The 27,835-nt window shown below is 46.4% G+C and overlaps 2 protein-coding genes across 2 annotated transcripts in view; both read right to left on the bottom strand.

Annotated features, from left to right (window-relative positions):
• Positions 1 to 27,803, bottom strand: EIF4G3 (eukaryotic translation initiation factor 4 gamma 3). Its single transcript, XM_031556675.1, has 20 exons — positions 27,684 to 27,803; positions 24,435 to 24,605; positions 23,236 to 23,433; positions 22,380 to 22,526; positions 21,861 to 22,097; positions 19,970 to 20,074; positions 18,919 to 19,051; positions 17,778 to 17,872; positions 16,785 to 16,878; positions 14,912 to 15,029; positions 13,625 to 13,848; positions 12,174 to 12,289; positions 10,518 to 10,690; positions 8,410 to 8,535; positions 7,421 to 7,502; positions 5,519 to 5,617; positions 4,481 to 4,627; positions 3,482 to 3,563; positions 1,536 to 1,682; positions 1 to 1,009 (listed from the first exon to the last, which is right to left on the bottom strand). Exons 3-20 carry the CDS (start codon positions 23,383 to 23,385, stop codon positions 828 to 830), a joined length of 2,457 nt encoding a protein of 818 aa, XP_031412535.1. The 5' UTR covers positions 23,386 to 23,433; positions 24,435 to 24,605; positions 27,684 to 27,803; the 3' UTR covers positions 1 to 827.
• The window catches only part of SH2D5 (SH2 domain containing 5), a 16,821-nt gene continuing 13,408 nt past the window's right edge, over positions 24,423 to 27,835 (bottom strand). The window contains 2 exon segments of the mRNA XM_031556724.1: positions 24,423 to 24,605; positions 27,169 to 27,254. Of these exon segments, the coding sequence (XP_031412584.1) occupies positions 24,423 to 24,605; positions 27,169 to 27,254 (269 nt within the window).

Below are 27,835 nucleotides of genomic sequence, written 5' to 3'. Positions count from 1 at the left end.
TTTTTTTTAAATATTTGTTCTATGTATTTACAAGCCTTAAAGTTGCTCTAAAGGTTCTGAAAGTATCACTAGTACTTTTTTTTTCCCCAGGGTAGCACTGTTTTGAATGAGTTATTTTTGGAGCACTCTGGTCCGCAGCCGTTTTCTCAAATTCACTTCCTTCCGATCCAAGGTTATGTACTACGTTCAGTTACATTTCTGAAGCAAGCTGAGAGGCAGGCAGAAAAATCTGATGACAATTTAAAAAAAAAAATGGATCTCTTCCTCATCTAGCTTACCCCAACCCCCTTGAAAAGTTTTGTCTATTTATCATGCCTTGAAACAAAACTGAGGTGCATACGAAGGGGAGGGAAATTTATTTCTCTGCTTTTGTTCTATTATACAATTTGTTTACAGAAACTGCAAATTTAAAAATTACACTGGCATTTGCAGTCCTTAAAATAATAAATTAAAAGTTTTAAACTTTTTTTTTTGCTAAACAGGTTTGTTTTGCTTTGTGTATTTGAGTCCTCGTTTAAAAAGAAAAGAAAAAAAAAAGATTAAAACAGAAAATATTTTCTATAAATAATACATGTATTTTGGTTTAGTGCTCCCGCCAGGTTTGAAGTTTACTGTTTTTTCAAGTACCTTTTTTTCCTCCATGATCACCTTTGTGTTTATCTATTTGTTACCTCTCCCACTCGTGCATGTGTGGGGGAAGGGGGTCTGCGCGAGAATTGGCCTTGCTGCACTGTGATTGGCGAAGACGTGAAACTTTTTAAAAAAATACTTAAATTGTTTTTTTGTGTGTGTTTTTGTTTTTGTTTTTTTTTCCTGTATTTTAAGTTTTAATTATCCTCCGACTCCTCTTCGGCCTCCCGTAGCCATGTGAAGAATGCTGTGACAGATTTCAGCGCTACTCCTTTCCCGTTCTGCTCTGCTGGGTCCTTGCTGCTTTCCCACTTGTAGAAGGCATCCTCTGATATTACCTCCTCGTCATACAGGCAATCGAAAAACATCCGCAACAAATCTGCAATAATGGAGTCAGGGGAGAGAACGTCTGTTAGTGCTGCGTCGCTGAAGCCAGCAGACAAAGACGCGGTTACGGGTAAGGGGATTAACGAGGCCTTCAGTGCAGGAGACACAAGTAAGAGGAAGACCTGCCCCTGAGTTATTGCTTCCTGGCTGCTCAGACACAGCTGAGGGTGAAGGCAGCTCCCTCCAGATAAGGGTTAACCTTCTGTTTTTTTGTCATCTCTGCATTACAGAGATTTGTTTTTTCTTCTGCACAGCTGATCATAGGAGCAAGCAAGAGCAAGAGAAGAGCCCACCTCTGGCCAAGCATTTGGGGAGCTGCACTTCTCTAAAAGCTGGAATCTGAACAAACAGAAAGACCGTACACTGTGTTATCTCATCTGCCACGTACAGAGGTAAAATTTTGTTTTTGTTGTCAGGAAAAGCACTTCTCTCCAGACTCTACTGCCAGACTGTAGCAGAAGCAACTCTTTGTTAGGCTGTCAAGGGTTTTAAATCCCCAGTACACAGACAACACTTACTGGGAGGCTGATCAAGTTTTACTATTGATGCTTGTAGTGCATAAAGTGCTTGTAGTTCCTTCTCTGTGTCTGAGTCTAGGTACTTGAGTAAGATCGGCACTCTCTGTTTGATAACAGCAGTGTCCACACGGAAGCTAGAGGAGTCCGCTGAAGGGAAGAGAAGAAAATAGGGTCAGCTGTGGTAGATGGCAGCAGGAGTAAATCTTCTATCATCTTTATTCAGACGGAAATCACTGATACTGGTTAGCATGGAGAGAGACAAAAAGATAAGAAAAAATAAGAAGTATTTCTGATCACTGGCTTTTTCTGGAAGTCTTGATTTTTACAGTTCCCCAAAGGCAGCTGCTATCTGTAGTGATCCTAACCAGCCTGCTTCATCTAAACTGTGCAGCACAACTCATTCAGCTGGATGTTCAAACAATGTACAATGGCTACAGCTAAAATTTCAGCTATATAGAAGGTTTTTAGTTTGTTTTTTTTTTTTTCCTAAAAATACTAAAGCATAAACAGAATCACCAGTTGCACATGACACTGGAGATCAGGAACATGCAAAAATACATGTTAGAAGTCTGTCAGCAACACAGATACATTAGCAGCTTTATAAGTAGATCAGACAACACAATTCAGTGATTTTTTTTGAAAACAAAAGAAAAAACCCTCTATTAGAAGCAAGGCCAAAAAGCAGAACAAAAGACGTTTCTGATACACTCCCAGCAAAGATTCCTAACTCTGCAACACCTGCCATAAAATTTTGCATCATTTCCCCGCTAACACTAGGTGGCATCAGAAAGATTCTGCTCTTATAGAAGAAAGGCACTGGGCTGTGCCTTTCCACTCACAGCCTTGCAGTGAGGAGGTGAAGTGCAGCCCATTCTCACTGCTGAGCCATGATTCTTACAGCTAGGAGCAGAAGTGGGTGCTTTATAAGCACAGTTTTTTGCCTTACCAGACACCAAGAGTAAAATTAAAGAAAACAACGTGAACTGGCCAGTCTGCAGAGCACCCCTGCGAGGCTGAGGCTCATGTGTCTGACTTAGGAATCCGCCTCCTCCATTTCAAACCATACATAGCAACTGCTGTACCTTCAAACAACCCATATACACTGTATTTCTGAAAACACAACACGCTTTGGACACAAGACTATTAACAAGACAGTGACACAAGCTGGCTTCTGTTCTGAAACTCACGTTTCCAACTCACACATGGCAATCTCAGGGAAGATCTTATTGCGCTCTAAAACTACCTGAAGGGAGGTTGTAGTGAGTTGGGAGTCAGCCTCTTCTCTCATGTAAGAGTGGTAGAACTAGAGGGAATGGCTTCAAGCTGCACCAGGCAAGATTAGGCATGAGGTTATGAAGTACTACTTTTCTGAAAGGGTGGTCAGGCACTGGAATGGGCTGCACAGGGAGCTGGTGGAGTCACCAACCCTGGAGGTGTTCAAGGAGCGTTTGGATTCTGTGTTGAGGGACGTGGTTTAGTGAGAACTGTTGGTGATGGGTGAGTGGTTGGACTGGATGATCTTGTAGGTCTTTTCCAACCTTTATGTTTCTGTGATTCTGTGATCTGTGATGGTTGAGTGCCCGTGCAAGCTTGCTGACAAAGGAGTGGAAATGCTAATTACCTTAGTAATGTCGAGAGCATTTCCACCCTCACTAGAAAAGTCAATGAACAATCTGGCATTACTCAGAGTCACCTGAAATGTCTGCTCATGCAAGGTCACTGGGCCATGTCAGGGCCTGAGCACAGCATAACCAGGGAAGTGCCTGGCCACTGCAGAGGAATGGACGTCCTGCTCTTGAACACTAGAATTCAATAGGGTTCAAAAATCTTGCATGATAAAAAGCAGTTTCAGAGGGGAGAAGAGAGTGATACAAACTTGAAAAATTAGTATATACTAACTCCTTGCACAGTCAGCTGCTATGGTGTTTACATTGCGAGTTACTCACCTATAATAGCTGCTTTACAGACTGCTGTCATTAAAGCTCTAAGGAATGTAGGTGAACTCATCTGGCTTTCATCTAGATTAGCCTGAAATCAAGAGTAAACGGACCAGTTAAAAACATGCTGGTGCTTAAGAGGAACTGTTTCCAAATTCCACTGCTGAATTTGGCAGGATGCTGAAGTTCAACAAAAGCTGCTGCAGTAGGAATCCAGTTCACCCCTGTGCAAAAACTCAACTTTCCCATTCACTTGGAAACAGCTCAGGTACACCAACATGCAACAAAAGTTCTCCTACGATCAGTGCACCATTTAATTACTCTCACCACTCATCATATGTCTTAATAAAGAAATAAATGAATAAAACAGTAACACTTGTTGTTTATAGTACTCTTATACATCTGCTATGAGCTTTTGAAACAAATTTTACAGAATGCTCCATGGACTTGTTTGCTCTGTAGAAGAAGCTCACAGAATGGCTATATAACTTGTCCGAGACTACAAAGAGAGCTTGTGGTGTCCTTAGATTTTCATGCTTCTTTCGTTCTGCTCTCTAACAGCCACAGAAAATACCATTTCTCACCCATTCCTCCAGCAACAGAAATAACTGGAATGAAGCTGACCAAGAGTTAGCTGTAAGCAGAGAGCAAACTGAATTGAGCTGAGTATCATTTCAGGCATAAGATTCAAAATAGGCCTTAAATAACACAGCCAGAGATACAGGGCAGTGCCTGATCTAGTCAGAAAGATACAGGTGAGAGCTGTCAGTGCCTCTGATAGTTTCCCACCATGGTGGAACAAACAGAGCAACAAGGAAGGGGGCTCTGTGCCAGCTACTTGATCTTACAAGCTGTCTCCTGGCAGTTTTCCTTCCAGATACCTCAGGCCTAGCACTGTATAAATGTAAGAGGATCTGAGAGACTGCAGAGATGCTCCTTTAGATGAGAAAATATTTACAAAAGCAGTTAATGAACTGTGTGCCCAGTGGTTGAAAACAGTCTTTGTACCTCTACCCAGTCAAAGATTTGTTCATCATTCGCCTTTTCCTCAACAATGAGTTTTTCTAGCTGCTTGTTCAGCTCTTCTGCAGAGAGTTCTTTCTCTGAAAGTGCTTCTGAGGAACTGGAACAGTCAGACTCCGTGAACTCCAACTTCTGCAACATCAGAAGTGACGATGAGGATTAGTTAAATAAACTTTTCTACATCAAGTTATGCCAAGTTGAGGCAGCAAGCTACACTTCAGTGTTTTCTGCATCTTTCAAATGCAAAGTTAACATTGCCATGATTTATATACTTTCTTCTGTTCCCAACCCTACAAAGCATTTTACAAAAGTGGGAATTTCATTAACCAGCAAAAACAACCAGGCATCCCAGAACTACTCCAGTCCTGCACAATAGAAAGTGCATGCTGCTCAACTAAAACTACAGAGCGCTGGAATGCAATTATCAGAGCCAGCATTTGCTCAAACAAGCTGCAGCTAATGCTCCGTTCTTGCAAAACATGATAGAGGATTTGCAGTGCCCCCATCAATCGCCAGGCTTTGGTGCTCCATTTCATTTCCTGCAGCACAGTACTTCTTAAGTGCTAAAGCAGGGCAGTGGGTCACTTGGGGCTCCCAAAGAAGACCTCCAGGTACTTCAATAGGAGCACAACCACCAGCTGCAAGGTGCCCTCTGTCAGCCTTGGTTCCTCTTTGTTGTGATCTCTGGGATCACGATGCAAGGTGGGACCAGTGAATACATGCTATCATTTGTTCTGACCCTTCTGCACAGTTTGTCCTGCTTGCTGCAAAACTCATTCCTGAGTTCATTCCCTTCTTTGGGAGAAATATATCTGCTGGCTGAAGCCAGCTGGTGGGACATGCTTGTCTGGAATCACAGAGAAGCCAGACCTGCTTCTGAAATCATATAACCTCATTCCAGAGCTGGAGACACTTCATCCCATAGCAACTACCCCTAAGAACGGGATTGGAAGAGGATTAGCAAATGCAACACACAAATCAGCACTGACAAAGTCATTAAGCAGAGGCTTGCTCTTCACTCACTTGTTCCATGAGAAAGGTATGTACATCCTCCCCTTCAGGTAAGTAGTCCTTCCAACTGAAGCCAGTCTCCCTCCATAAGGCTCCCACTTTCTTATGGCTCTAAAATACAAACAGATTGCCCATTTGAAAGACGTGACAGACAACCATGAGAGCTTACGCAAGCGGGAGTGGTGCAGCTGTGTCAGGGGAAATAAAGAACCATTCAGCTACAAACAAGATGCCCAGCAATAATGTGAAAATGTCTGGAAATCCCGTGCAAGAGAAATCATATACATAATCCTGCCACACGTATAGATAACTTGTAAAGTGGTCAGATGCCATGGTGATGGGTAATAAACAAGGCATAATGTGACACGTGGGGTTTGCAACAGCTTCAGCCAGAGATTACCTATGAGAAAGGACATGCCTGAGTAAGGCACAGTTTCCTATGGCCATGACAGAGTTGGCAGAAAGAGGAGTGTGATTCTTCTGACTGTCAGGAACTTCCTCTGTAACACATTCCACCCTGCCCTGGCACTGGCAAATCAGCTACTTCTAGAAAATTATTATTTACATGGCTGTTTTCTGTTCAAAGATCAAAGCTCCAATTTGTGTACACAGTACCCAAGTGTTCCATTTTGAGAATTTATTGCAAATGTTGAGGAAAACCTCTTTTGTAGCACACACCGTGCAGCATACGCTGTGCTGACCCTTTGGTAGCACGGCATGGGTATGATTCTGACAAGAACACAATCAGCTCTTTTCACTCCAAAGCTTTGCAAAATCATTGACCCCAGAGCACCTGCACGCGGGAGATCACTGCACAGTCCAAGTTAAATACTGATAAAAGCACCTTGATTTTCCGTTTACGAAGCAGATTACAATCTTAAATTTACAATACAGACTATTAAATGCTAACTGCGTGTAGTTCCTGCTACCATTCATCAGAATCTGACTATTCAACAAGACTGCTATTGCATGGAAACACGTGACTTGAAATAACCAAGTCCAAACACTAGCCTGGACAAGAGAATCATAAAGCAATGACAGAAACAGAAACCCAAGCTTGTCCGTCAGCTCCTCGAGCAGAGCAGCTCTCACAGAGCAGAGGAGAAAAAACAAAATCCAGAAACAAACTGAACAAAAAACCCCATCACTGTCCAAAGAAGCATAAGACAAAAAGAAATCAATAAAATGTCACTATTTGCACTGCTAGACTGAAATGCTCTAGGAACAATTACCCCTATTTGAATGCATGCTTAAAAACAACCAAAAAGGCAAGTGAAGGATTTAACAGCGTTTAAAATAGATACTATTCAAAGTGCATATTTAGCTGGATTAAAAAAAAAAAAGACAAAAATGGAGACAGAGTTATAGGGAAACCACCAAACTGTTTGGACACACAACTGTGAAATGTGTAAGAGAGCTCTAGAAGTCACAGGGTGAAAAGGTGTCACTACCCCTAGTGATGGGTGAGTCTCAAGAGTTGGCAGGTTTAGTTTGGATAAGCACCCAGAAGTCTGAGAGGCCATCTGGAGCTTATCCGAACTCCCAGAACCTCTCCGGTCTGCAAGAACAGCTCTCTCGCAAGATTTCCGACACTTGCTGCTTCTGGTCAGCCCAGAAATACCTTGAGAATGTCCCTCTTGCAGTATTTCAGCACTCTAGCTTCTGGAAGAAGCCAGGTGCAAAGGTACCTGCAAAAGGGAAAAGTGATGAAGAAAAAAAAAGTTAACTCAACTTTCTGGAACCTCACAAGGCTTGGTTTGAAACTGGGGATGAAGAAGCAAGTTTTCCTAGGTTATCTGGACTGGCTGGCCCATCCCTAAGTATCTCCAAGTGGGAAATGTGAGCAGTTGGTTTCATGCATTGACACAAACTTGCTGCCTCCAGCTCATAGGAATGGTACTCCTGGACACTTACCATTTGTTTGCATAGAAGGTGCAAGATTTCAGCAAGCAAGACCCCGGCTCTTCCCACAGGAAGTAAAGGTTTGCTAAATTCTCTAGAATAAGAGAAAAACAGGTATATTTGCTTATAATCTTTTTTTTTTTTCTTTTTTTCCCCAAAGACAGTATTTACTCATCTAACATTGTTCCAAGTCTGGAATGCAAGGCAAGGGGTATGATCAAACAGAGGCAGGAAAACAGCTGTAGCCTCTGCCAGGGATAAAGCATTCCATCTAGCTAGCACAGCTGATAAAACAGACTTCATTGATGCAAGCGTGCTTGCCACAACAGGGCTAATTACAAATACTTTCTTCATTTTTGCTTGAGGTCAAATCCATTCAATTTTTATGAGGTGCTGCACTTGGGTAACAGGACCCTACAGGATAAGAGCTTCTGAGGAAAAAAGAGTCATGATTGTCTCAATACTACTTATTTAAGAAGGGAACCATTCAACTGACTTCTAATTCATCTCCAAATATATAATGAAGTGTACAAAGCGTAGGAACTCTGGTCCTGGGAGCAGCTTCCAGCCCTGCCAGCCAGGTTTGTGCCTGTGTTTAAGGCACTGCCCAGACAGCTGTCATTACACTCCGAGACACAAAGACACCTGCGTGACACCTTGCCCTCTCCAAATCTAATTCTCAGAACATCAGTGTGCTTCTGAATGGCACTGACTGTGCAGCATCAGGTTAGCTACTACTTCAGCCAGAGTAAACAAGACTGAAATATATTTACAGATAAAACTTTCACCCCTGAACCACGACTGAAGAGCAGCAAGCTCCGCAGCCCAGCTCTTGGTGCAAATCCTCAGTCCCAAAGGGTATGCAGCAACTAATAGGAGAAGGTGCACCTCTAACGTGGTCTGTCTTCTATCTGCCAATAAGAACCATGCTGTGGAAATGTGGCACAGTCAGGCAGACAGCTGGAGCTTGCCCGTCACTGAAGAAGAGCAGCACTGCTTACTGTATAAGTTCTCTCATAGAGATTCCTCCTTCTTTTAACATGGGGGTCACCAGCTCAGCTAGGTACAACCAAATATGGGGTATATCTATGGCCATATCATCTGCCATCTCCAAGGTATCTGAAAACCTTAAAAAAAAAGAAAAGAAAAATGTCAGGCATTAAGTACAACTCAAACTGAGACTTTTCCTGCAAAGTAAATCTGCATTTTAAAAACCCTCTGTTAAAAACAAAAGCAGACCACAAAAATAACAAAGAACACATCTGAATCTTATGCTTGCAAATGCTTTGAATTTGCCAGGGGCTGATTTCTTCAGGCAGTAGTGTGGAAAGAGCATTGCCTTGTGTAAAACCAGCAGCTAGGGATGATGCATCCAGAAAAGCTCCTTGGACAGTAGTTTTTATATCCCAGGAACATGTTTGCTAACTAGTAAACTTCACAAACAAAAGTGCTTTTTACATTTACAAGTTCAAATAAATGGAACCTTCTTTAAAAACCCAGGCATTGACAGAAGGATAAGGGGCCGGCTTCTTCCCCCACAAGCTATTGACACCTGCTGAAGAATGGACATCCAGAACAGAAAATGTAGCAGGCTGAGTTACAAAACTGTTCCCCAGCTCTGGATACAATTTCCAGCATAGCTCAAAACTCTTTTTCCTGAAAAGAGCCTGGTAGGTGGCTTCACTTTCCAAGCCTGATACTTCTATCAGGATCAAGATGATCATTTTTGCTTGATGATCTGCTTCTCCTGCCTATTTTGATCATAGTTCACTTCTCTCTTAAAAGCTTTAAGATTCTGGGGTTCAACTTCTAAGCAGGGGCTGTCTCCTTTGCTCTGTTCCTCATGTTCTCTGCCACTAATTCAGCTCTGGTTTATTCAAGCACTCGGGCCAGCAGCTGGTTTCCTGTTGTATCTCTCCAGACCTGTGCTATGACCACCACTCACCCCATGACCCCTAATTACACAGTAACCGTTGTGCATCAATCACTGTAGTGGTTTTCAGTGTTCTTCTCATGTGCCCACTGGAAACCACAAAGGGCAGCTGCCTTTTCATCATCCTCAGGAGCTGTTTTGCTCTCTTTGTGCTGTTTCCAAACCACACATCCCACCATTTCAACATGATCCCAGGTTACCTGGCATCAGAACTGCTTCCCTGCACCCGAGGAAGCGCAGGAACGGCTCTGATCACAGTCCATTACAAAATGTATCACTTCAGACATCGCAGCCATCAGTGACTGCATGGACGTGGACATGTGTGCTCCCTGTGCACGTATTTTCTTACTGCTGCTCCACATGGTTTGAACTTAGGCTGCCTAAACTTTTCCTATGAGCCACTCGATTTCATCACGACAAAATTCACTGCCAGACATGAGTGCAGGGGGATCACTGCTGCTGCTGTCAGCACCGTGACGAGATGTGACTCAAACCAAAGCAGGAAGACAGGGCTAAATACACAGAAATGTAGCATCTGAGAGCATTATTTCATCTACCTGTTCTCCAGCTGCTTGTCATGGTTATCCATTTTAATCATCCTGCTCGAAATCTTACCAAGGACAAGCTGGTACCCGGGAAGCTCTGGGAACACCGATCCTTTTGCAACTGGCTAACATTCAAATCCAGGCTGGGAACACCAGATCCAGAGGCAGTTATCATTTGGGAGATGAAATGAGCTGGTGGCCTGAAGCAGCTAAGGAAAGTCTGTTCTGTTTGATACCATATCTGGCCAGGCACCAATGTCACATCAAGTTTTTATCTTCCTCCTCCCCTTTTAAGCACATTCAATAACTTGCCAAAAGGCAAACACTGACAAATACACTGCAAAGCAGAAATCTGAACACGCACATTTAAATGTACACCTACGTATTAGAAATAAATACATAAATACAAAAATATTTACATTCATTAAAAGCATTTGAAATAATTTAAAATGTGCTAGAATATTTGTATTACTTGTAAGCACACCCAGGTGGAAATGCTCCTCCCAAAAGGATGTGTGGTGAGGGTAGGATGCCAATGCAAAGTGAGAAATCATTCCTCTCCAACACAAACAGTGCTCAGCTGCACTGAACACTCAAGAAAAGCATCAGTTTCTATGTGCAGAATACAAACCCCTTGAAGAAGTCCTGCTTGCTCAGCTTTCCTGACTGCACCAACTGATGTAATAACTGGCCCATGTGATCCCTGGTGATCTGACTCCTCTCCAGCGTTGACTCCACTCCCACTCGCACAAACACCGGCAGCAGGCTCTGGGCGCTCAGCTCCTCCACACACTGCATTGCTTCCTGTTTTGAACGACACGCAGGGTCATCTGCCTGAACTGCAAACATCAAAAGGTGCCAAAACGAAACAGAAAGCAGCACAGGAGGACGTCTGCTGCCAGTTCAGGGTGTGCTGCTCAGCAGCTGGCACGTGGCACGGGGGTCTTCTGATGGCAGCTCAGGACATCACTGCCTTTCAGTTTTACTTTAGAAATAAACATACAGCGAAGCCAAACCAGGCTCCTCACAAATCACCACTGAAATGGCAATCAGGAATCAAAAAAAGATCAAAATTATACCATGCTAGCAACAGGATTTTTAAAATACACACTCATGCTCCAGGGCACTGTTCGGCAGCTAAGTGTAGGGACAGAAGTTGTTCTGGATGTCACCAAAATCCCTACTACCTTACTTCCGTAACACATCCAGCCAAGTCCAAAAGTGGACATCAGGTTAGCTTCACTACTACCTGGGCTGGCTGAACAGAAATGCTACATTACAGCAACACGCTGTACAAGAAAGCAGAAAACATGGGTAACATTAAGAGGGAAATTTCCTCTGTATAAAGCTTTCACTTTCTAGCATGTATATTTTGCAACTTATGCAAATAAAACACTTAAATATAGACTGCCATAGCTCTGTTCCTTAGCCAAGTGTGCCATTAGCACAAGAGCTGGCCTATTAATGTGAGACAAAGCTGCATTTGTCAGAAACTGTCACCACATTTGAAGGGCACTGAGAATCCAAAGTTATCAAGTAACTGCAAACGAGCTGCCTCAATCTAATGTACTTTTGACCCAGATGTACACGTGTGACCCCCAAATAAATCATTATAAGGATACTCCCCTTTCTGATTTTAATTAGAAACACTGCGAAATGCAAACAGCAGTTCTGTTATAAGGATGCCAAGCTAGGAATATCCTTAGCACTGTCATTTCAAACTTTGCATGTTTTTAAATTTTATTTCAGCAAAAGATCAAACCAATCAGCTCTGCAGCAAATGTACCCCTTCCTGCAAATTCCCTGGACAGGCTAAAAATCCATTTACATGGGAAACAAAATTGCAACCTCTAACTAGGAAGTGATGACAGCTGCTCAGTAATCTTCAATGTTTATTAAAAATACTCTGGAGTGGTTTGTTCAATATTTAGTACTGCTTTATCTGCCTCCAGATCAGAACAGCACGTGCTTTGATAACTAAATGAAAACCTCAGTTTATTTCCCCACTAGCTCTTCTACTTCCAAAACTGCTGTTATAATGGAGCTGCTCAGTGGTTTGTGACAGATACACATACATCCTGCTGCTTACAACACACAAACTGGCCCACTTTCCCTACTTGTAGTAAGGCAGAAAACACCCATGGAGCCTGCTGCCACCCAAACCTCACAAGGTCCCACTGCTGCTGTGACCTCTGGGAGAACTGGGTACCATTGTTTCTGCAGAGAAACATCCCCAAGCCCCACAGCTGCAGACCTTTCTGCTAAGCAAGGATCTCACATTGCTCACCTTAAAATCATTAATATGCAAGAACTCATCAACAATAGATTTGCATTTTCTCTCAATTTCCTCTTCTGATAACGAAGGCTTCTCTTGAACTGGAGCTGGGGGAGCTTCTGGCTTGGCTGGTGAAAGCAGAGAAACAGCATTTGGGAAAGGAAAATCAGAACTGCTTCCAAAAATGACAGTTTGAAAACAGAAGTCACAGAGCCAACTCTGCTGGCTGGCCAGCCACAGTCCACAGCAAGCTCTACTGTGATAACCGAAACAAAGATGGTTTGCAGGCAGGAATGTGAGGGCTGTGCAGGGTGTGCTTCCTGGCTCGCCATCAGGCACACATCACTTCCTCCATGGTTACATTCTCTTCTCTACAAATACCCAGCAATTCTGTAAATCAACCTTTCTGCAAGGAAACTATGTAGTGACGTGGGATGCAGCACCTTCAAAGCACTCTACCTGCATTAAATAATTAAACTTTGAGCTGTTACAGCAGTTCTGAGGGTATGCTGTACCTTCAAAACATACTGTGAGTAACACCCATAAACCCTCAAACCTTCCAGAGCAGTGTGTGTGTGCTGTGTTGTGGGGGTCAAGATGTACTCCTCACAATTCCTACTGCAATAGCAGTTTCTGGATACTTTGCGTGCAAGAAGCAAAACCCAGTAGTTATTGCAAAAGCTGTGTTCACAGGGACTGCTGCCTTAAATGTCCTCAATACATCCTCACCAACAAATCAGGATCCAAAAGTGAGAGCTGCAGCTCTGACAAGGCGACAGGTCACCCCAGTGGGTGCCAGCACCATGCTGCACTGGGCCCTGCATGGAACCAGGGCTGGCAATGAGCAGAGCTAAAAGCTCCACCTGGGGATTCTGCCTTGGGAACAACCAGTTCCTTCCTCTGCTCCGGCCTGGAGAGGAGCCTACACTCTAAGGGAGTGCCTGTGGGCTGTGCTTCGTTATATCCTCCAGTTGTGCCAATCCTGTAACCAGCTGGGGATGAACAACCAACAAATGCAAAGGCAAAAAAGGAGGTCCCTCCAAGAACACACCGTGCTGTATGCTGACTCTGCTCGAGCTTTGCCTCCACAACTAATCACAGGAGACAAGATACACTAAGAAGATGCTCCTTGACACCGATTCTGGGGACTCGTATCCCAGGAACAGGTAGCAGCAGCAACGGTACCAGCAGGAAGGACAACACCATGTGCTCATGCTTTGTTGCTCCCTGCAGCCTTCAGCTCCAAGGAAACCCAAAGAGGAGCCGGTGGCAGAAGATGACGCTAAAACCTGTATGCATCAGCTGTGCTACAAACCTGTGAGGTTCTCAGCTATCACAGCTCAACAGCACATCACTGTGGGCCAAATATTCACACCACAGCACAGACACCCGTCACTTCTACTTAAGAATTTTCCCGTGAGCCTTTCCATGCATTCAGCAAGATCCCCGGAAGAGCCGCTTACCAGACTCCTTGACTTTGCTCCTCTCTGCCTCTGTGCTGTTCCTGTCCGTCTCCATGCCGCCTGTCAGCTGCTTCACCGTCTCCAGCATCTCTCTCCTCTGCTCCTCCTGTGCCAGATTGTCGAGTAGCAGCTCCTTACTGCTGCTGCCCCGGAGGAAGGTGTTGGGGCGGGACAGGGAAGGTGGGAGAGGTTTATCGTTCTTCTCCCTGCCCGTGCTCCCGCGACTGCAGAACAAAACCACACGCACTTGAAGGTACAGTAAGAGTAACCCCAGCTCGCAGTCCTGGTAATGACAGATCCTCAGCCCAGCAGGACTGCTGTCTCAACTTTTCACAGCTGTAGCTCCACGGATTATAATCACAAGTCTCAGAGACACACGAACGCAGCCAGCGCACACGGAGCAGGAAGGCAGAGCCAGAGAACACGTGGAAAAGCACCGAAGTCATTACAGCACCCATTTTAAATGTGCAGTGGTGAAGTCTGTGATGTAAAGGCACTGTTTCACTGTAAGGTAGTGCTGCATTTCTACTCATTTATTGAAAAAGAACCTCAAACAGAGCCAAAATGGAACAGCCTCCAGGTAATGAGAGCTGTATGCGAAGGAGGAGGGAATGCAAGCAAGGAATCAACACAACAGCATGCTAGCTGGTGTGTACTGCATGGAAGAACTAATGACTTCAAATGAACCACACATTTACAAAGTATGTCCCAAGGTAGTAAATTATTAAGGATTAATTCATGTTCCATGCTAGAGGCCGGAGTGGCTGCAGTCCTGTGTAATCAGGTGTGTGAGAACTGCATGGCCTCGTGTGTGCATGAGGCAGAGGCAAGGGCAGGCTTGGTCACATGGGAAGGGGCCAGGGACAGCCAGAGAGCTCTAAGAGCCTTGCTACATTTGGGCAAGGCTTTAAGCACGTTTGTTGGATCAACAAATCCAGTGACCTGGCTGAACACATGACCACTGCATTCAACTCCCGTGTTTTATCTGAACGTCCCTGAATGCGTTACGGACCGCTCACACACGTGTCCTTTAGAAAGGGTGATGCAAAGTGGAAGCTAAAACATTCGTAACTCCTTTAAAATTTAATACCACTTGCCTCTCGTATAATACTATGAAAGATGAATTTTAAGTCAGCTCAAAGTACACATGGGGGAAAACGACCCTGCCATTCCTGGAAGCTCCATGAGATTCTCATTGTTTTCATTCTTCCAGAAGCTAGAGCAGCGAGTGGAAGAGCAAGCACAGAGAGAGCAGAAGGGAAAACTCACTGGCAGGGCAAACCTTACCTTGTTAAGGCCCTGCGAGAATCTAGTTCTGAGGATGCAGATGAGGCAGATACAGATGAGACTGGAGGCTGCAGCGCAGAAAATCTGTTCAAACTAGTGGCACTTGGTCGTAGGGAGTCTGGGAGATCACAAAGGCAACACAGAGAAGAGGAACGGCAAGGTCAGTAGCTGCCAACACCTCAGCATCACAAAGGCATTTAAGCAGTTGCTGTTTTCAGAGTGATGGGGAGGGAATCAGTGGGAAAAGGCTGCTCCTGCTCCATCTGTCCTTTACCTCTGGCAGCAAAGCAGAGGGACACACCTGCTTAATGCTAATTAGTGCTGGTAGAGCCTTCTCCATCTGACTGTTTAGAAAACACCCCAAATCAACAGTCCCATCCTAGAGAAACAAACAAATAAAGCCGTAGGAGAAATTCTTCTCTCAGGCTGAGAAACAAGGAGATTGTGCTACTTGTCACAAGCAGCACTGCACACTCAGAGGGGCACAGGTGCTAACCCACTATGTCACCAGTTCCTCCCCTGCTTTGAAGCTGCACAGAGGAGAGGCTGTAAGAAACTCCTGTTGTGACAGGATCAGCAGAGACACTCTGAGCTGTGCTCAACTCAGAGCCCCTGTGAACATCCCCCCTGCATCATTCAACATCAGCCCGACTGCAGCACGTTTTCCTCTTCTGAGCTAAACAGACAGTTATCTTGAGGGAGATCACGTGGGACAGCTGGGGACTGGGGCTGCACAACACGGGTTCATGAAAGGCAGGTCCTGCCTGACCAACCTTCCATGGCAGAGAGACCCGCCTGGTAGATGAGAGAAAGGCTGCTGACGAAGTCCATCTAGAGTTCAGCAAAGCTCCTGACTGCCTCCCACAGCTTTCTCCTGGGGAAGCTGCAGCCCATGGCTGGGACAGGTGCACTCTTTGCTGGGTACAGAACTGGCTGAGGGCCCACAGAGTGGTGGTGAATGCAGTTACATCCAGCTGGCGGCCGGTCAGTTGGTACTGGAGCCGAGGGAATGGAGCTGTGAGGGATCTGGTGCACAGTTCTATGGGGAGTGGCTGAGGGAGCTGGGATGGGTTGGTCTGGAGAAGAGGAGGCTCAGGGGAGATCTCATCACTCTCTACGAATCCAGAAAGGAGGCTGTGGTGAGGTGGGGTCAGCCTCTGCTCTCGCCTAATTAGCGACAGGATGAAAGGCAATGGCCTCAAGTTACACCAGGGGATGTTCAAGTTGGATGTCAAGAAAAAATTCTTCTCTGTGAAGGAGTGGTCAGGTGCTGGGATGGGCTGCCCAGGGAGGCAGCTGAAGCACCATCCCTGGAAGCGTTTAAGAAATGCTTAAAAAATGTTTACATGTCATACTGAGGGATGGTTTAGTGGGAAAATATTGGTGGGAGGTGTATGGTTGAACTGTATGGTCTTGGAGGCCTTTTCCAACCTTGGTGATTCTATGATACTAAGATTCTGTGACAGCTGAATCCCACTTCAAACCATGGACGGTCCTACTGAGGGGGTTCACTGTCGTGTTACCACTGCAATACACCACAATGTAGGGAATGCATTTGTGTCTGCTCCCACCAAATCTGCTCCTGGTAAGAATGATGACAGGACAAGGGAGAGTTTTCAAACAAAAGAGGGGGGATTTAGGTCAGATGTCAGGGGGAAATTCTTCACTGAGAGGGCGGTGAGGCCCTGGCACAGCTGCCCAGAGAAGTATGGGTGCTCTGGGCAGCCTGAGCTGGTGGGGGGCAGCCAGCCCATGGCAGGGGTTGGAACCAGATGATCTTTAAGTTCCCCTTCAACCCAACCATTCTGTGATTCTGAAGGTGTTCTCTGACAGCTGGTAGCAACGCAGAAGGTGAGGATGTGTCCCTACTTACCCATCTCGCTTGCCTTTGCTCCACCACTGCTGCCCTTTCCCCAGCTGCCCAACTGGGCTTTAGGCACAAGCTGAATCTTCTCATCTATTGTGGGCTGTAAAACACATCAGGACATATGGTTACAGAGGAACAGTTTGCTTCTCATTTATAAGCAGAGTATTTACTTTGTGGAAGTATCCACTCTGTGAATACTAAAACACACTTAAATGCATTTTGGAAGACTAATCTCTAGCCAAGAACAGAGGATGCAACCAACAAGGGCTGTTACAAACAGCCTCGTCCAAAGTGTCAGTGAAAGACACTCATAATGACCATTAGCTTTATTTCATTAGAAATTACAAAGTTCTTCAAGGAGGAAAAAGTACCATATATCAGTTCTTGGAAGACATTCAGTTTGTTATGATGAGTAAAACAGCTCTCCAGTCCACTCCATGTACCAGGAATGGCCCTGGGGTGAATCTGCACAGTACTAGAATTGAAAGGGCAAAGTACGACAATAGGCTGCAGAATTTGGAGGGAACAGTAGTGTTTGACAAGAAGAGAACACTGATTTTACGGTGCTCAGTAGGTGAATTTATTGATAAAGAGGTCATGATCCTGAAGATCTCTTTGTACGAACTCTTCTCACCTTCCAACAACGCAGCAGTTGTGGACCTTGATCTATTTGTACTGCACTTGCATTAAACAGAGCAGAAGGACTTTTCCCAGGTGAGCTGTAAGCCCAGATAAAAGCGGGCTGAATCTCTCGTGAATTAAGTTCTGAAGGTTGCTTTATGACTTCCACAAGAAACAAACTGAGCTTGATCTGCAGAAGGACTGTAGTCTGTCAGGTTCTGCTTTACTGTTCTCTGAATATCTGGACACTGAGGGCAAAACTCAGGCACAGAGCCACTAACTGGGAAACACTCACTTATGTCAGAATTCTTCTTGGTAGGACAGACTAATGCAACCAGGCACCTTGTTGCTCTGAGTGAGCCCCGTGCTGTCACCTACCTTGGTGATTTTAAGGAACTTGGTAGGGTCCAGCACTCTGCTGTTCTTTGTCCCCTGCACAGTGTTCCATCCGCCTTCATCAACCCGCTGGACACCTGCAGACAACAAACACACTGCCTTCAGCTCGTCTCTGCTGGCCCCTGGTGCTCCAGGAGACTGTGGGTGATCATCTCCCAGTTCAGGAGGAGGAGAAAAAGAAGATGGCACGTTTCTGCTGAGCCTGACCACAGTTCTGTGCAGAAATTACCTCCTTCAGAACGTTTCTTTGGATTAATATGACATCTAAATCTGCCTTGCTACTGTTAAAAAACAGTCATAACATTAAAAAAAAAAAATGAACAGCATTTTTCAAGGCAGACTCCTGTTTACAGAACAATTTCTGCTTGCTCTCATTCTGCTTCAGTATGGCTGCACATACTGTGTGTTAACAAGCTCAACAAAGGAGCAGAAGACATGCCTTGGCTAACTAGAGCCTGCACTCACTGCACAGATTTCAGCAGTGCCAGAGACAGTCAAGGTGCACAACCATCCAAGCAGTTCCCTACCTTCTACTGACAACAATTTCAGGCTAACAGAAACAAAGTCTGTGTGCATTTTCTTTGTGCTCTGTTTTCGCAGAAGGGACCACAATGCCTCAGAAACCAAGCAGGTTTGCCTGCTTTGGTTCTACGCCTCTAAAAGAATCGGTCACTTTACATTCATGTTCAGGTAGTGTCAACTCCAAGGGCTGGTAGCAACTGAAGGTGATGCTAAAACACCTCACAACTTTAACTGCTAAAGACAACATGGTTACTCTTGAAATCAGATGTTATTCTCTTGAAATTAAATGCTGCTGTACACAAAAATGGATGGCAAATCTGGCTCCTGGAAGGAACCTGTTAGAACAGATTTCTGACACGGCTTGCATGAACATGAAACCCAAGCACTACTAGCCTGTGATGTTTATTTTTTACCAATGGAGTTGACCAAAACACAGCCAATCCATGGTGCACCTGTTCCTCTTCCAGCCTCAGTCATGATATGGTCCCAAATCCCTTTGCTCGTTGCATTTTGGAAAAAAAAAAAAAAGACTTCTATAGGATTCTGACCATGGTCACTGGATATGAAACGAGTGAAGTGAGAAACCTGACTTTTATTTTACCTGGTCTCCTCTTCTCTTTGGTCATGAGTTGTTGGACCTTCCTTTGTTCTTCCTGCTCTTCTATCTTGGCTTCTTTATGAATCTGCTCAATGGTCTTCGGGCCTTGGTCTGCTCTCCGTGAAACCCAGTTGCACTGAGAGAGAAATAAATGTGCTTGTGACATTTCTGAGAGTGGAGCATCATAAATGGGTTATTTTGAGCACACTGAAGGAGGCCTAAACCTCCCTAAACCCTGTGACGTGTTAGTGAGGCTGCGCTCCAAGGGACTGCAGTTGGGTCATGCTGCTGAGACGGTTATCCCAGCACCAAGCTCAGAGCTGTAATTCTGGCACATTGGCTGTAACAGATCTATTGGACTGAAGGCTGCAGTGAAGACCTGACTGTGAGGAGGCACGACTGAATTCCATACGTTTTTAACCCCTAGCATCTTGAACATTTCCAGTTTTCCAGTCTTTCTAGGTGCAGAGAAAGAGATGGGCTAGAGGAAGGGTGCTGTGGTTCTCCCTCTGCTTACTACTGGCAGCATTCATTGGAGCCCCTCCTCCAAGGCTGAGGAAAAAGTATGAACATCTGAAAATACAGAAGTGACAGAGTCCTGGAACAGGCTGCCCAGAGAGGTGGTGGAATCTCCTTCTCTGAAGATATTCAAGACTCTCCTGGACGCCCTCCTGAGCAACCTGCTATAGGGAACCCTATGCTGAGAAGCCCTCTTCGCTGAGAGCCCAGGCCTGACGCTTCGGTTCTGTTCAAAACCCTCACTTGATGACAACGGGGCAGATCCCTGTTCGCACCGTGCCTGCACCAACTGGTCTCCAGTTTGTCATTTCTGCAGCTTAGTTAGCTGAACCACAACAGCCAGTATTAGTAAAGCAGCACACCTGTCTGCCAGCCCTGCCCTTTAGTGAGACAAAAAAAGAAGACAATCCTCACTGCCAAACTTTTGAATGACAGAGGTACAGATCTCACCCTGTAAATACTGCAGTGCCCCATCTCGTGTGAGGGCAGTTCCAGCAAGGAAAGGTGCTCCGTAACTTACTGGGTAGGTACCTACCAGCCGTAGGTCTATCACGTCCTGCAGCATGAACCGAATCCTTGAAGACGTTTTCCTCTCTTTCACAATCTTCTCCATCTGATTAAAATACTGGTCCATGCGAGGCTACACAAGAGAAACATTATCAGTGTATTTTGGAAGAAAATGAGAACACTCCCTCTGTTGGGAGGCAGCGGGTTCTGGATTGCAGCACCTCTGTGCCAGGGGTGTGCTTGGGCACAAAACTCCGGCACTGTTGTGCAGCCTTACCTCCCCAACCTGTCCCAGTCGGGGGTCAAAAGGCAAAAGAGAGAGCAGATGCACAACATGAAGCTGTTTCACTGAACTGTAGTTCCAAATCACACATCATACCATCCATACCATCTTACGGCTCTTCTTCCAGAAGGTCTCAAAGCAAAGAAGCGAAATCTTCACTAAAACAAAGTGGTGTCACTGGAAAACCTTCACTAGGTCTAGATTTGGCCTGCCAGACTCCACAAAGCCTTCTGCCCCTCTACGGTAACTGCAGCTGTTTTAAAATGTTTAAGGGCAGTTTTATAAAATGTTTCTCCTTCCCCTCATTAAGAACCTACTAAGTCCATTTTCCTCATATCTACATAAACTAAAATTTGGTTCCAGCCTTGCTCTGGAAAGTTTCAGCCATATGAGCAAAGGTTTCCAAAGGCATGAATGATGGGAAAAATATTTGAAGTGGACTTTTCCCAGAAACTTTAATAATAACTCGCTGCCGCTTCAGCTTCAACAGCAACACATAACACAGCATCTCCTCCCTGAAATGAGGGATTCTCACTCAATCCTGATAGGAAGAACAACCACAAGGACAGGACACAGGGGCTGCACACCAAGGCCGCTGTTACGCCATTTCCATGCTAACAAAGGCTGAAACAGTGTCCAGGACTCATCCAGCATGACCTCAGCTACTGCTCAGAAGTCAGATCCTGTTTTCTTCCCAAAGCACGTGGAGAATTTTAAATCCCTCTTTTTGGCACTTTCAAACCTGCACCAACAGTGCACACACTGCTATTTCATGATGCAGGGTATTCAGTCTGGGGGATGAGCAGCAAACCACACAACTTCAGGCTGTGCCCCACACTGCAGCTTGGGAAACTGCTTCTCCAAGGAGTCCCTGCAAGGATCAGGACTGATTCGCTGCAATCCCTGCAATCCGGCACTGTAAGAGCACTCCTCCCTCTGCAGAGCAGCTGAAAGCAATTAGCTCTGTTCATTTCCAGGGCTGAGTCTGACTGATTTCTGGCAAAAGCTTTCAGTGCTTTTTCATCCCAAACTTTTGCAAAGGAGAAGCAGACTGCCTGCACCAACAGGAGCTCATAGAGTGCACGATGCTCCTTGTTACATCTACATTTGTTGGAAAGTCAGCAGGAGGACACTGGAGCAGTGCAGTTGCAAAACAGCTGCTTCATTTCAGCACAGCTGGAGATGATGACACAGAATGAACACACCCGCCAAGTTTCAGGTCTGGGGAGCTCACAAGGGTTTTCTTTAAATGTAACCCAAAACAATACATTTAATGGTAGATTTCCATAAACTCTCCGTGGAAATGAAACCAGTTTCATGTTTTAGAAACAACATAATGTTTTAGGAACCTACAGCACACACTGAGCACTTTAAGAATGTGAACTTGGATGAAATGCTTGGGAACAAGTTGCAACTGGAAATGAGCTTTGCAAACGGCACAGAATCTGTGAGCCAGGGGTAGGAGGCAGGAGCAAGGCCAGGCGGTGATGAAATGTGCACAGAGCAGTAGATGATTTCCTCGTGCCGTACGAAAAAAATCCAGAGGAAAAAAAGATCCTCAAACCAAAACACCCCACACCCATTTTTCCACCCCTGCCCAGACAGCCTCATCTCTTGCTCCTGGCCCTGCCCTTACCTTTGCTTTCTCAAAGTCCAGGTCCTTGCCAATGGTAGTCAGCAAGCGGCAAAGGCACTCGAGGGACTCCTCATCGTGGTTTTTTAGCAGCTTTACCACACAGTCATGCATGATCGCCTCCGTCAGCATTTTCAGTTTGAAAAGCTCGCCAATGAATTTTATATTCCCAATGGATCTCCGCCGGGCTTTGTCCTTGGCCTCTTCCAGCTCGTCATGGAGCCGTGTCTTCTCCTCTGGCTGTTAAACAGAAGAACAGCTCTAAAAAGCATGTTCGAAGAGCACAGGGCTCTTCAAAAGAGCCAGTTGTACAATCACAGTTGCTGTTGTTCCTTTTTACTCTTTTTCTCCTAAAAGCCAAAAAGCGGCTGTTCTAAACACTCATCAAGGCAAGTATTTTTTACATTGAGCCACAGCAACAGAATGAAACTACTCTGATATTTCCCCCAAATTGGCCGCAGCCTTCAAAAGAGATCCTTTGCTGAGGGCTCTCGAGCGTCTGTAGGGAACTATTCCACTTACAGTGGTAGCAGCTTCAAGTTCTTTCTGCTTCTTTTCAAAGACATCGTCGTCAGCCTTGTCCTTTTCAAATTCCTTCTGGCAGCGATTTAACAGCAACTTGCGGAAATTTACTGTGCTCCCGGGTTTGTCTGCCATGGGCACTTTCAGCTGCAGGAAGAGGAAGCAAAACATCAGCAGAAATACAGATAAAGTCCACACACAGACGAGATTTGCCATAAGCCACCCATTACATTTTATTATGTACTTCGTATTCGGCAGAGCAACTTTGCACGGCCGTGACCGTTAAGCACTACGCCATGATTTCCAGCAGTTTCAGGTTCCATGTGGAAAGTCACACTCAGAATTTGGCTGACTCCACCTCTGCCCAGAGACAGATTACATTTCCATTCACTAAATCCTTTAAAAAGTCTCACTGCTTAAAAACACTGCTATTGCACATCAAAGACCTTGGGGCCACGCTCCTTCATGGCATGCCATGGAAATCATTGCTTGGGGGAAGACGGGCTGGTTTGTCCCACAGTCAGCATCTGAAAGCTAGCCTGGCTCTGCACCTTGGGCTCCTCTTCCAAATGGGAGGGAGAAAACAGACTTTCTAAACACGATCCATAGCATCTTACAGCCAGGCACAGCAAAGTGCTCAGTGTCTTCCACTCCAAACAGTGTGTCACTCCAAGCAAAGCTTGCCATGGCCAATGAACATAGAGGAAGAAATCTGCAACGCAAATTCTTTAAGTTCAGAAATTAACACTCAATCCTGCCTTAGCCATGCTTATATTACTGCCCAGCAGTGCGTGGGGACAAGGTGCAGAGCGCTCTCCCGAAGGAATGATTCCCACTGGCCTTGGGCAGCTCTTACCGTCACGAGACACCTGCACATGTTTGCATACGCCACTGAGAAGCTCGGCTCATCAATAGCCTTCTCAAAGACCAGGTCGATGACTCCTTTCAGCCTCTCTTCAGTATCTACCGTCAGGTCTGTGACTTGCTTCATAAGCTGATTGAACATCTGGGGAGTCAGCTTGTTCAAGATACTTCGTACCTTGCGGAACAGCTCCTAAACAACAGACAAGCCTTGAGGAGCAGCACCAACCAAACAGGCACATGGTGGCTTTCAGGAACGAGCTAGGATGCATTTTTGAGGAGAACAGAGAAGAGGTGCTGCAGGAACTTTTAGAATGTTGAGGTACACACCAACACTCATCCGCGTGCGTTTCAGCTCCAGCCCTAAGCTAGCTATGGGCTGTCACAGCTCATGGCTGCAGTGCAGGGGTTCTGGGAACATCTAAGCACTTTCTTTTCAAGCACAACTGAGGCACAAAGCCCTGCTGTCACCCAACTGAAATATTCTTCTTCGTTATCAATTCAGCTACAAAACATAAATTAACAGGGAGCGGTTATCTTCTCCCTCATCCAGAAGCAATCAACTTTTTCCGTATTTAAGACACTAAGGAAAAAACGATCCTGATAGTAATTAGGTCAACAAAGCTCCTGTTAGCCCCGAGGACAGAATCCCAGTATCCTCCACGACTATCTCCACTTATCCTAGGAATTAGAAGCTTTACCGCCAGGCAAATACCTCACCTACAGTGGCTGCCCCATGGAGGGAAGGAGGGGGAGAGGGACACAGAGAAAGCTTCAGAGAAAGTGTGGCTGAGCTGGGCAGCACGAGCTGGGGGATTCCCACAGAGGAAGCTCAGTGTGGCTGATGCTCGGTACAGCAGTCTAAAAGGGGATGAAAAGCAAGTTCTGTGCTGGAAGTTTGAGGTTGTTTGCTTTAGAATAGAGTCAGAACCACTTGACAGCATTAGAAAAACAACCCTGGATGAGAGGTAGTAGGTTGTCTGGTGTTCACCATTTAAACTCTCCACGTACAGGTTTGCCATTTAAACTCTAAATCAAAAATAAACAGATGAAAAAAAAGAAGATAAAGGAAATTGCAGAGGAAAGCTGCAATTCAGAGTGGACTTCATTGCCCTTACACAACAGCCAAGGCAAACTATCCCCTTTCCCTGGTTACTACAGCCATGCTCGGAGTAGCGCTGGCTACGTTCTCACCTGGGTTTTGACATTTTCGGGGTCCTCAGTTTGGTTCTCCCGCTTCAGGCTCGGCTTCCAGGCATTCTCTGCCTTCTTCAGGTGGACATCCTCCTTCACACACACCGTGATAATCTTCCTGGGCTCCCTCCTCTGGCCCGGCTGAGATCTCCTCGGTCCAACATTCAACAACTAGGACAAAAACATTCCTTGTTATATCCCCTTTTAAACACGTGCCTCGAGAGCACTCCAAGGCGCACAGCAGCGTGCTGAAGGCAGCAGGTCAGTCGCCAGCACATCCTGGGATGCTCAGGGCTGCCTCTGCACCTCTGCAGTGCTGCAGCTGCTCGCAGGGACCACGTGTGCACCAAGCACACCTCTCAGCAGCCCTTCCCAAAACAGACGGGGCTGGCTGCTGCCTACGGGGTCTGAGGCTGCACCTCAGCTGTGCCCAGATGCTACATAAGCACTGTGGGACTGAGCCCGGCCCCGTGGAAAGCAGGAACCTTGTCAGTGAGGTATCACTGCAAACAGGTACTGAAGGATTAGGTACATCCTTACCAGTGCGTTTCAAACACGTCATCCCAAGCAATTAGGCAGAGATTAATCAGCAGCTCTGCCAAAACACTAAGTCTTACTGGAGCTTGTTTCAGACAAGAGAACCATTTTGGGACAGGAATTACATAAAACGCAACAAACAGAGCATTGGTGCTGCTCCTGCACTGCGGAAGCACGAATCCTAGCAGCTATGGATTGAGCTCTGCAGCTTCACAGGAGAAAGAGACGCACGCTGCCCGTCCCCACACCGGTGTGAGAGCCGCCAGCACTGGGGAGCTTCCCACCAGCGGTGCCCACAAACTCCCCACCCATCGCTGGCACCTGGTAAGGACTAAACACATCACACGTGGTACAGAGGTTATTTTTTCTCTGCGGTGCTCGCGTTTCCAAACTCATTTATTAGAAACCTCTTAACTCGATGTAAAATTAGCGCAGTAAAATTCCATTATCAAAACCCGTTCTTTACAACAGAAGTAATTAATCTCTTCAGTGGCCAGCAGGAAGCTCCATGCAAACCATTAAAGCACATCTTTGTTCAGCAAAGCGACAGAGCCAGCGCCGCAGAGGCCCAACCATCTCCGTTATTCTAACAGCTGCACTGAATGCACCCGGGAAGTGACCTCAGATGTTGCCTCACACACCGTATAATGGCCCCGAACTCACTTTTGCACAACTGAAAATAAGAAACCCACCCTCTGTTAACTTCTATCTGTGATTTGACCCGCGCAGCTTGGCGAGGTAGATGTGAGCAAATGGGATGCTGTGGGAAGGCGACGGCCTCGTGCTGTCGCTCTGCAGGCGTGGATGGAAGAGGGCTGCACGTGCCCAGGTCTCACTGCACCACACAGACATGGGGCTCTGTGCAAAGCTTCCTGGGTGCACACCATCACTGGAACGAAGCCATACGAGAAACCAAGCTCCCAAGAACACAGCAGTACGACGACGCAGCACGGCTCCCATTGGAGTCAGACAGAAAGCAGCCTCGGGTCGTTCCTGAGCCCCTTCCATGCCAGCCCACCCTCAGCAGACGCTGAGCTCTGTGTGCCTGCACCACTTGGTGCCGTCTGCAGCCATGGGTGCTGCCCAAACAAACACCACGCCACGAATGGGCGGCCATGGGACGAGGAAGCTCTCTTCCCATTGAAAAAAACAGACAAGAAAAGCAACAGATGAGCAGCCGCCGCCAGCCGGACGCACCAGACCTCACTGCACACCTCTGTGGCCACAGAAGGCTCTGGCTGGCTACACGCCCCGGGAGCACAAAGGCTTGGGCCAATCTCTGCCCCAAAAGAGAGACAAGTGGTGGCTGTCCCATGTCTCTCCCACTGAAGTGCCCCTGGCCTGAGGGACCACCGAGCCACAGGGTGCAGCCCCTGAGCACACGGCTGCCCTGCAGGCACTGACTGCAGCTTTCCAAACTGATGGTGGACCCTGCAGAACGTCAGCGTGGGGCAGGGGGAGATGCAGGCTGTCCTCACAGCTCTCTCCAATCTGCCTGCCTCTGACACCAGGCCTCTACAGGCATTAATAAAACAAAGGCTTTAAGGTTTATTTTTTTTTAATAAGTGCAAATAAATTTGGTTCAAACTAGCTGAGTGTTGGATTAAGTTTTAAAAGTGAACAGAGGCCTCCTTTGAATGTGAGATGAAATATACAAATCACAAACTTTGAACAGGAAGAGCTGTCTATTTTTTGTTCCAAATTTACAAAGCAGCAAGTGGAAGAGGCACCGAGCTCACGCCCGGCCTCCTGTCACATACCAGTTCCCATAGATAACAACAGAGCCGTAACACCTGTGATTGCAGCACTACAGCTTGTGCTGCACTCACAGTTTCCGCCAAAGGCACGGAGAAGCACTTAACAGATACTGCTAATTAACCTATGCGACCTGTCCTCCAGATCAATGGGGGCAAAAAGGAGAGCAGACAGAGGCACGGACACAAGTCCTGCTGAGTAGCCAAAGCCTCACACCTCCTACTCTCCATCTGCGGCCATGGTGCAATCACAGCATCCAGGAAACTATGGAGCTGCTGCTCCCTTGGGGACAGGTGGGAGCCGGGAACAGACACTCTCCCGGGGAGCACAGAGCCCCGCAACGCAGCTTCCCAGCAGCAGCACCCTGGGGAGCCCAGACCACCAGTGGGGATGAGCACAGCTGATGGACCGAGCGCTCCTCCCCCACGGCACCCAGCTCTACCTCCACCTTCTTCCCTACAGCCAAAAAGTGTTTTGTTCCTGTGTGACGGCGCTCCTGATCCCATCTGAACTGATGTTTGTTATGGTCTGAAAACAGTCACACAAAACATTTAAAGGAAAAGAAGGGGGAAAGACAAAGCCAGGGAAGCAAAATAAAAGACTTCCACGTGCCGTAGCTTGTTAGCACGGAGCTGCTCAATGTTATTTTGAGGGCAAGGAGCGGGCGGTGGGCTGGGATGGCGTTATGAGCATGGCCTCTGCAGAGGCTGGATGGCTGAGCGGGCAGACAGCGTGCACGCGGGCTTTGCCATGCGCCACGAGGCAACGGCTGCCTCTGCTTGGGCCACAAAGCGCTCATCCTTCACACCAACACCGCAGGACAGCCGCTCGTTAAGCAACGTCCCCTTCCGGCCCTCCTGGGGAAGATGCAAAGAGAGGCGCTGCCCTTCGAGGCGCAGATGTAGGATGTATGTTATGTGCGGGATGCTCCAAATGAAGGGGGCAAGCAGCACTTACCTTTTCTCCCCCTTTCCATAGGTCTGCAAAGTGCAGACCCCTCGCGGATCCCGCTCAGGCCAACGTCCCAGCATGCCCTCAGCTGGTGCTGTCCCACCCACCACTGAAGACTGCCTAGAGGGGTACAATGCAAGTCTTGTTTCTTTTTTTTT

Source organism: Meleagris gallopavo, chromosome 23 (genome assembly GCF_000146605.3).
Source record: "Meleagris gallopavo isolate NT-WF06-2002-E0010 breed Aviagen turkey brand Nicholas breeding stock chromosome 23, Turkey_5.1, whole genome shotgun sequence".
NCBI lineage: Eukaryota > Metazoa > Chordata > Aves > Galliformes > Phasianidae > Meleagris > Meleagris gallopavo.
This window is presented reverse-complemented; position numbering and strand designations above follow the sequence as displayed.

What these genes read in the sequence shown, in the direction of transcription:
- EIF4G3 (XM_031556675.1), bottom strand. Translation starts at nt 23,385, where the DNA reads ATGTTCAATCAGCTTATGAAGCAAGTCACAGACCTGACGGTAGATACT. An exon ending in ATACCTTTCTCATGGAACAA is followed by an intron (nt 4,628 to 5,518) that starts GTGAGTGAAGAG and finishes CTGATGTTGCAG; the next exon opens with AAGTTGGAGTTCACGGAGTC. An exon ending in CTGTAAAGCAGCTATTATAG is followed by an intron (nt 1,683 to 3,481) that starts GTGAGTAACTCG and finishes TCTTCCCTTCAG; the next exon opens with CGGACTCCTCTAGCTTCCGT.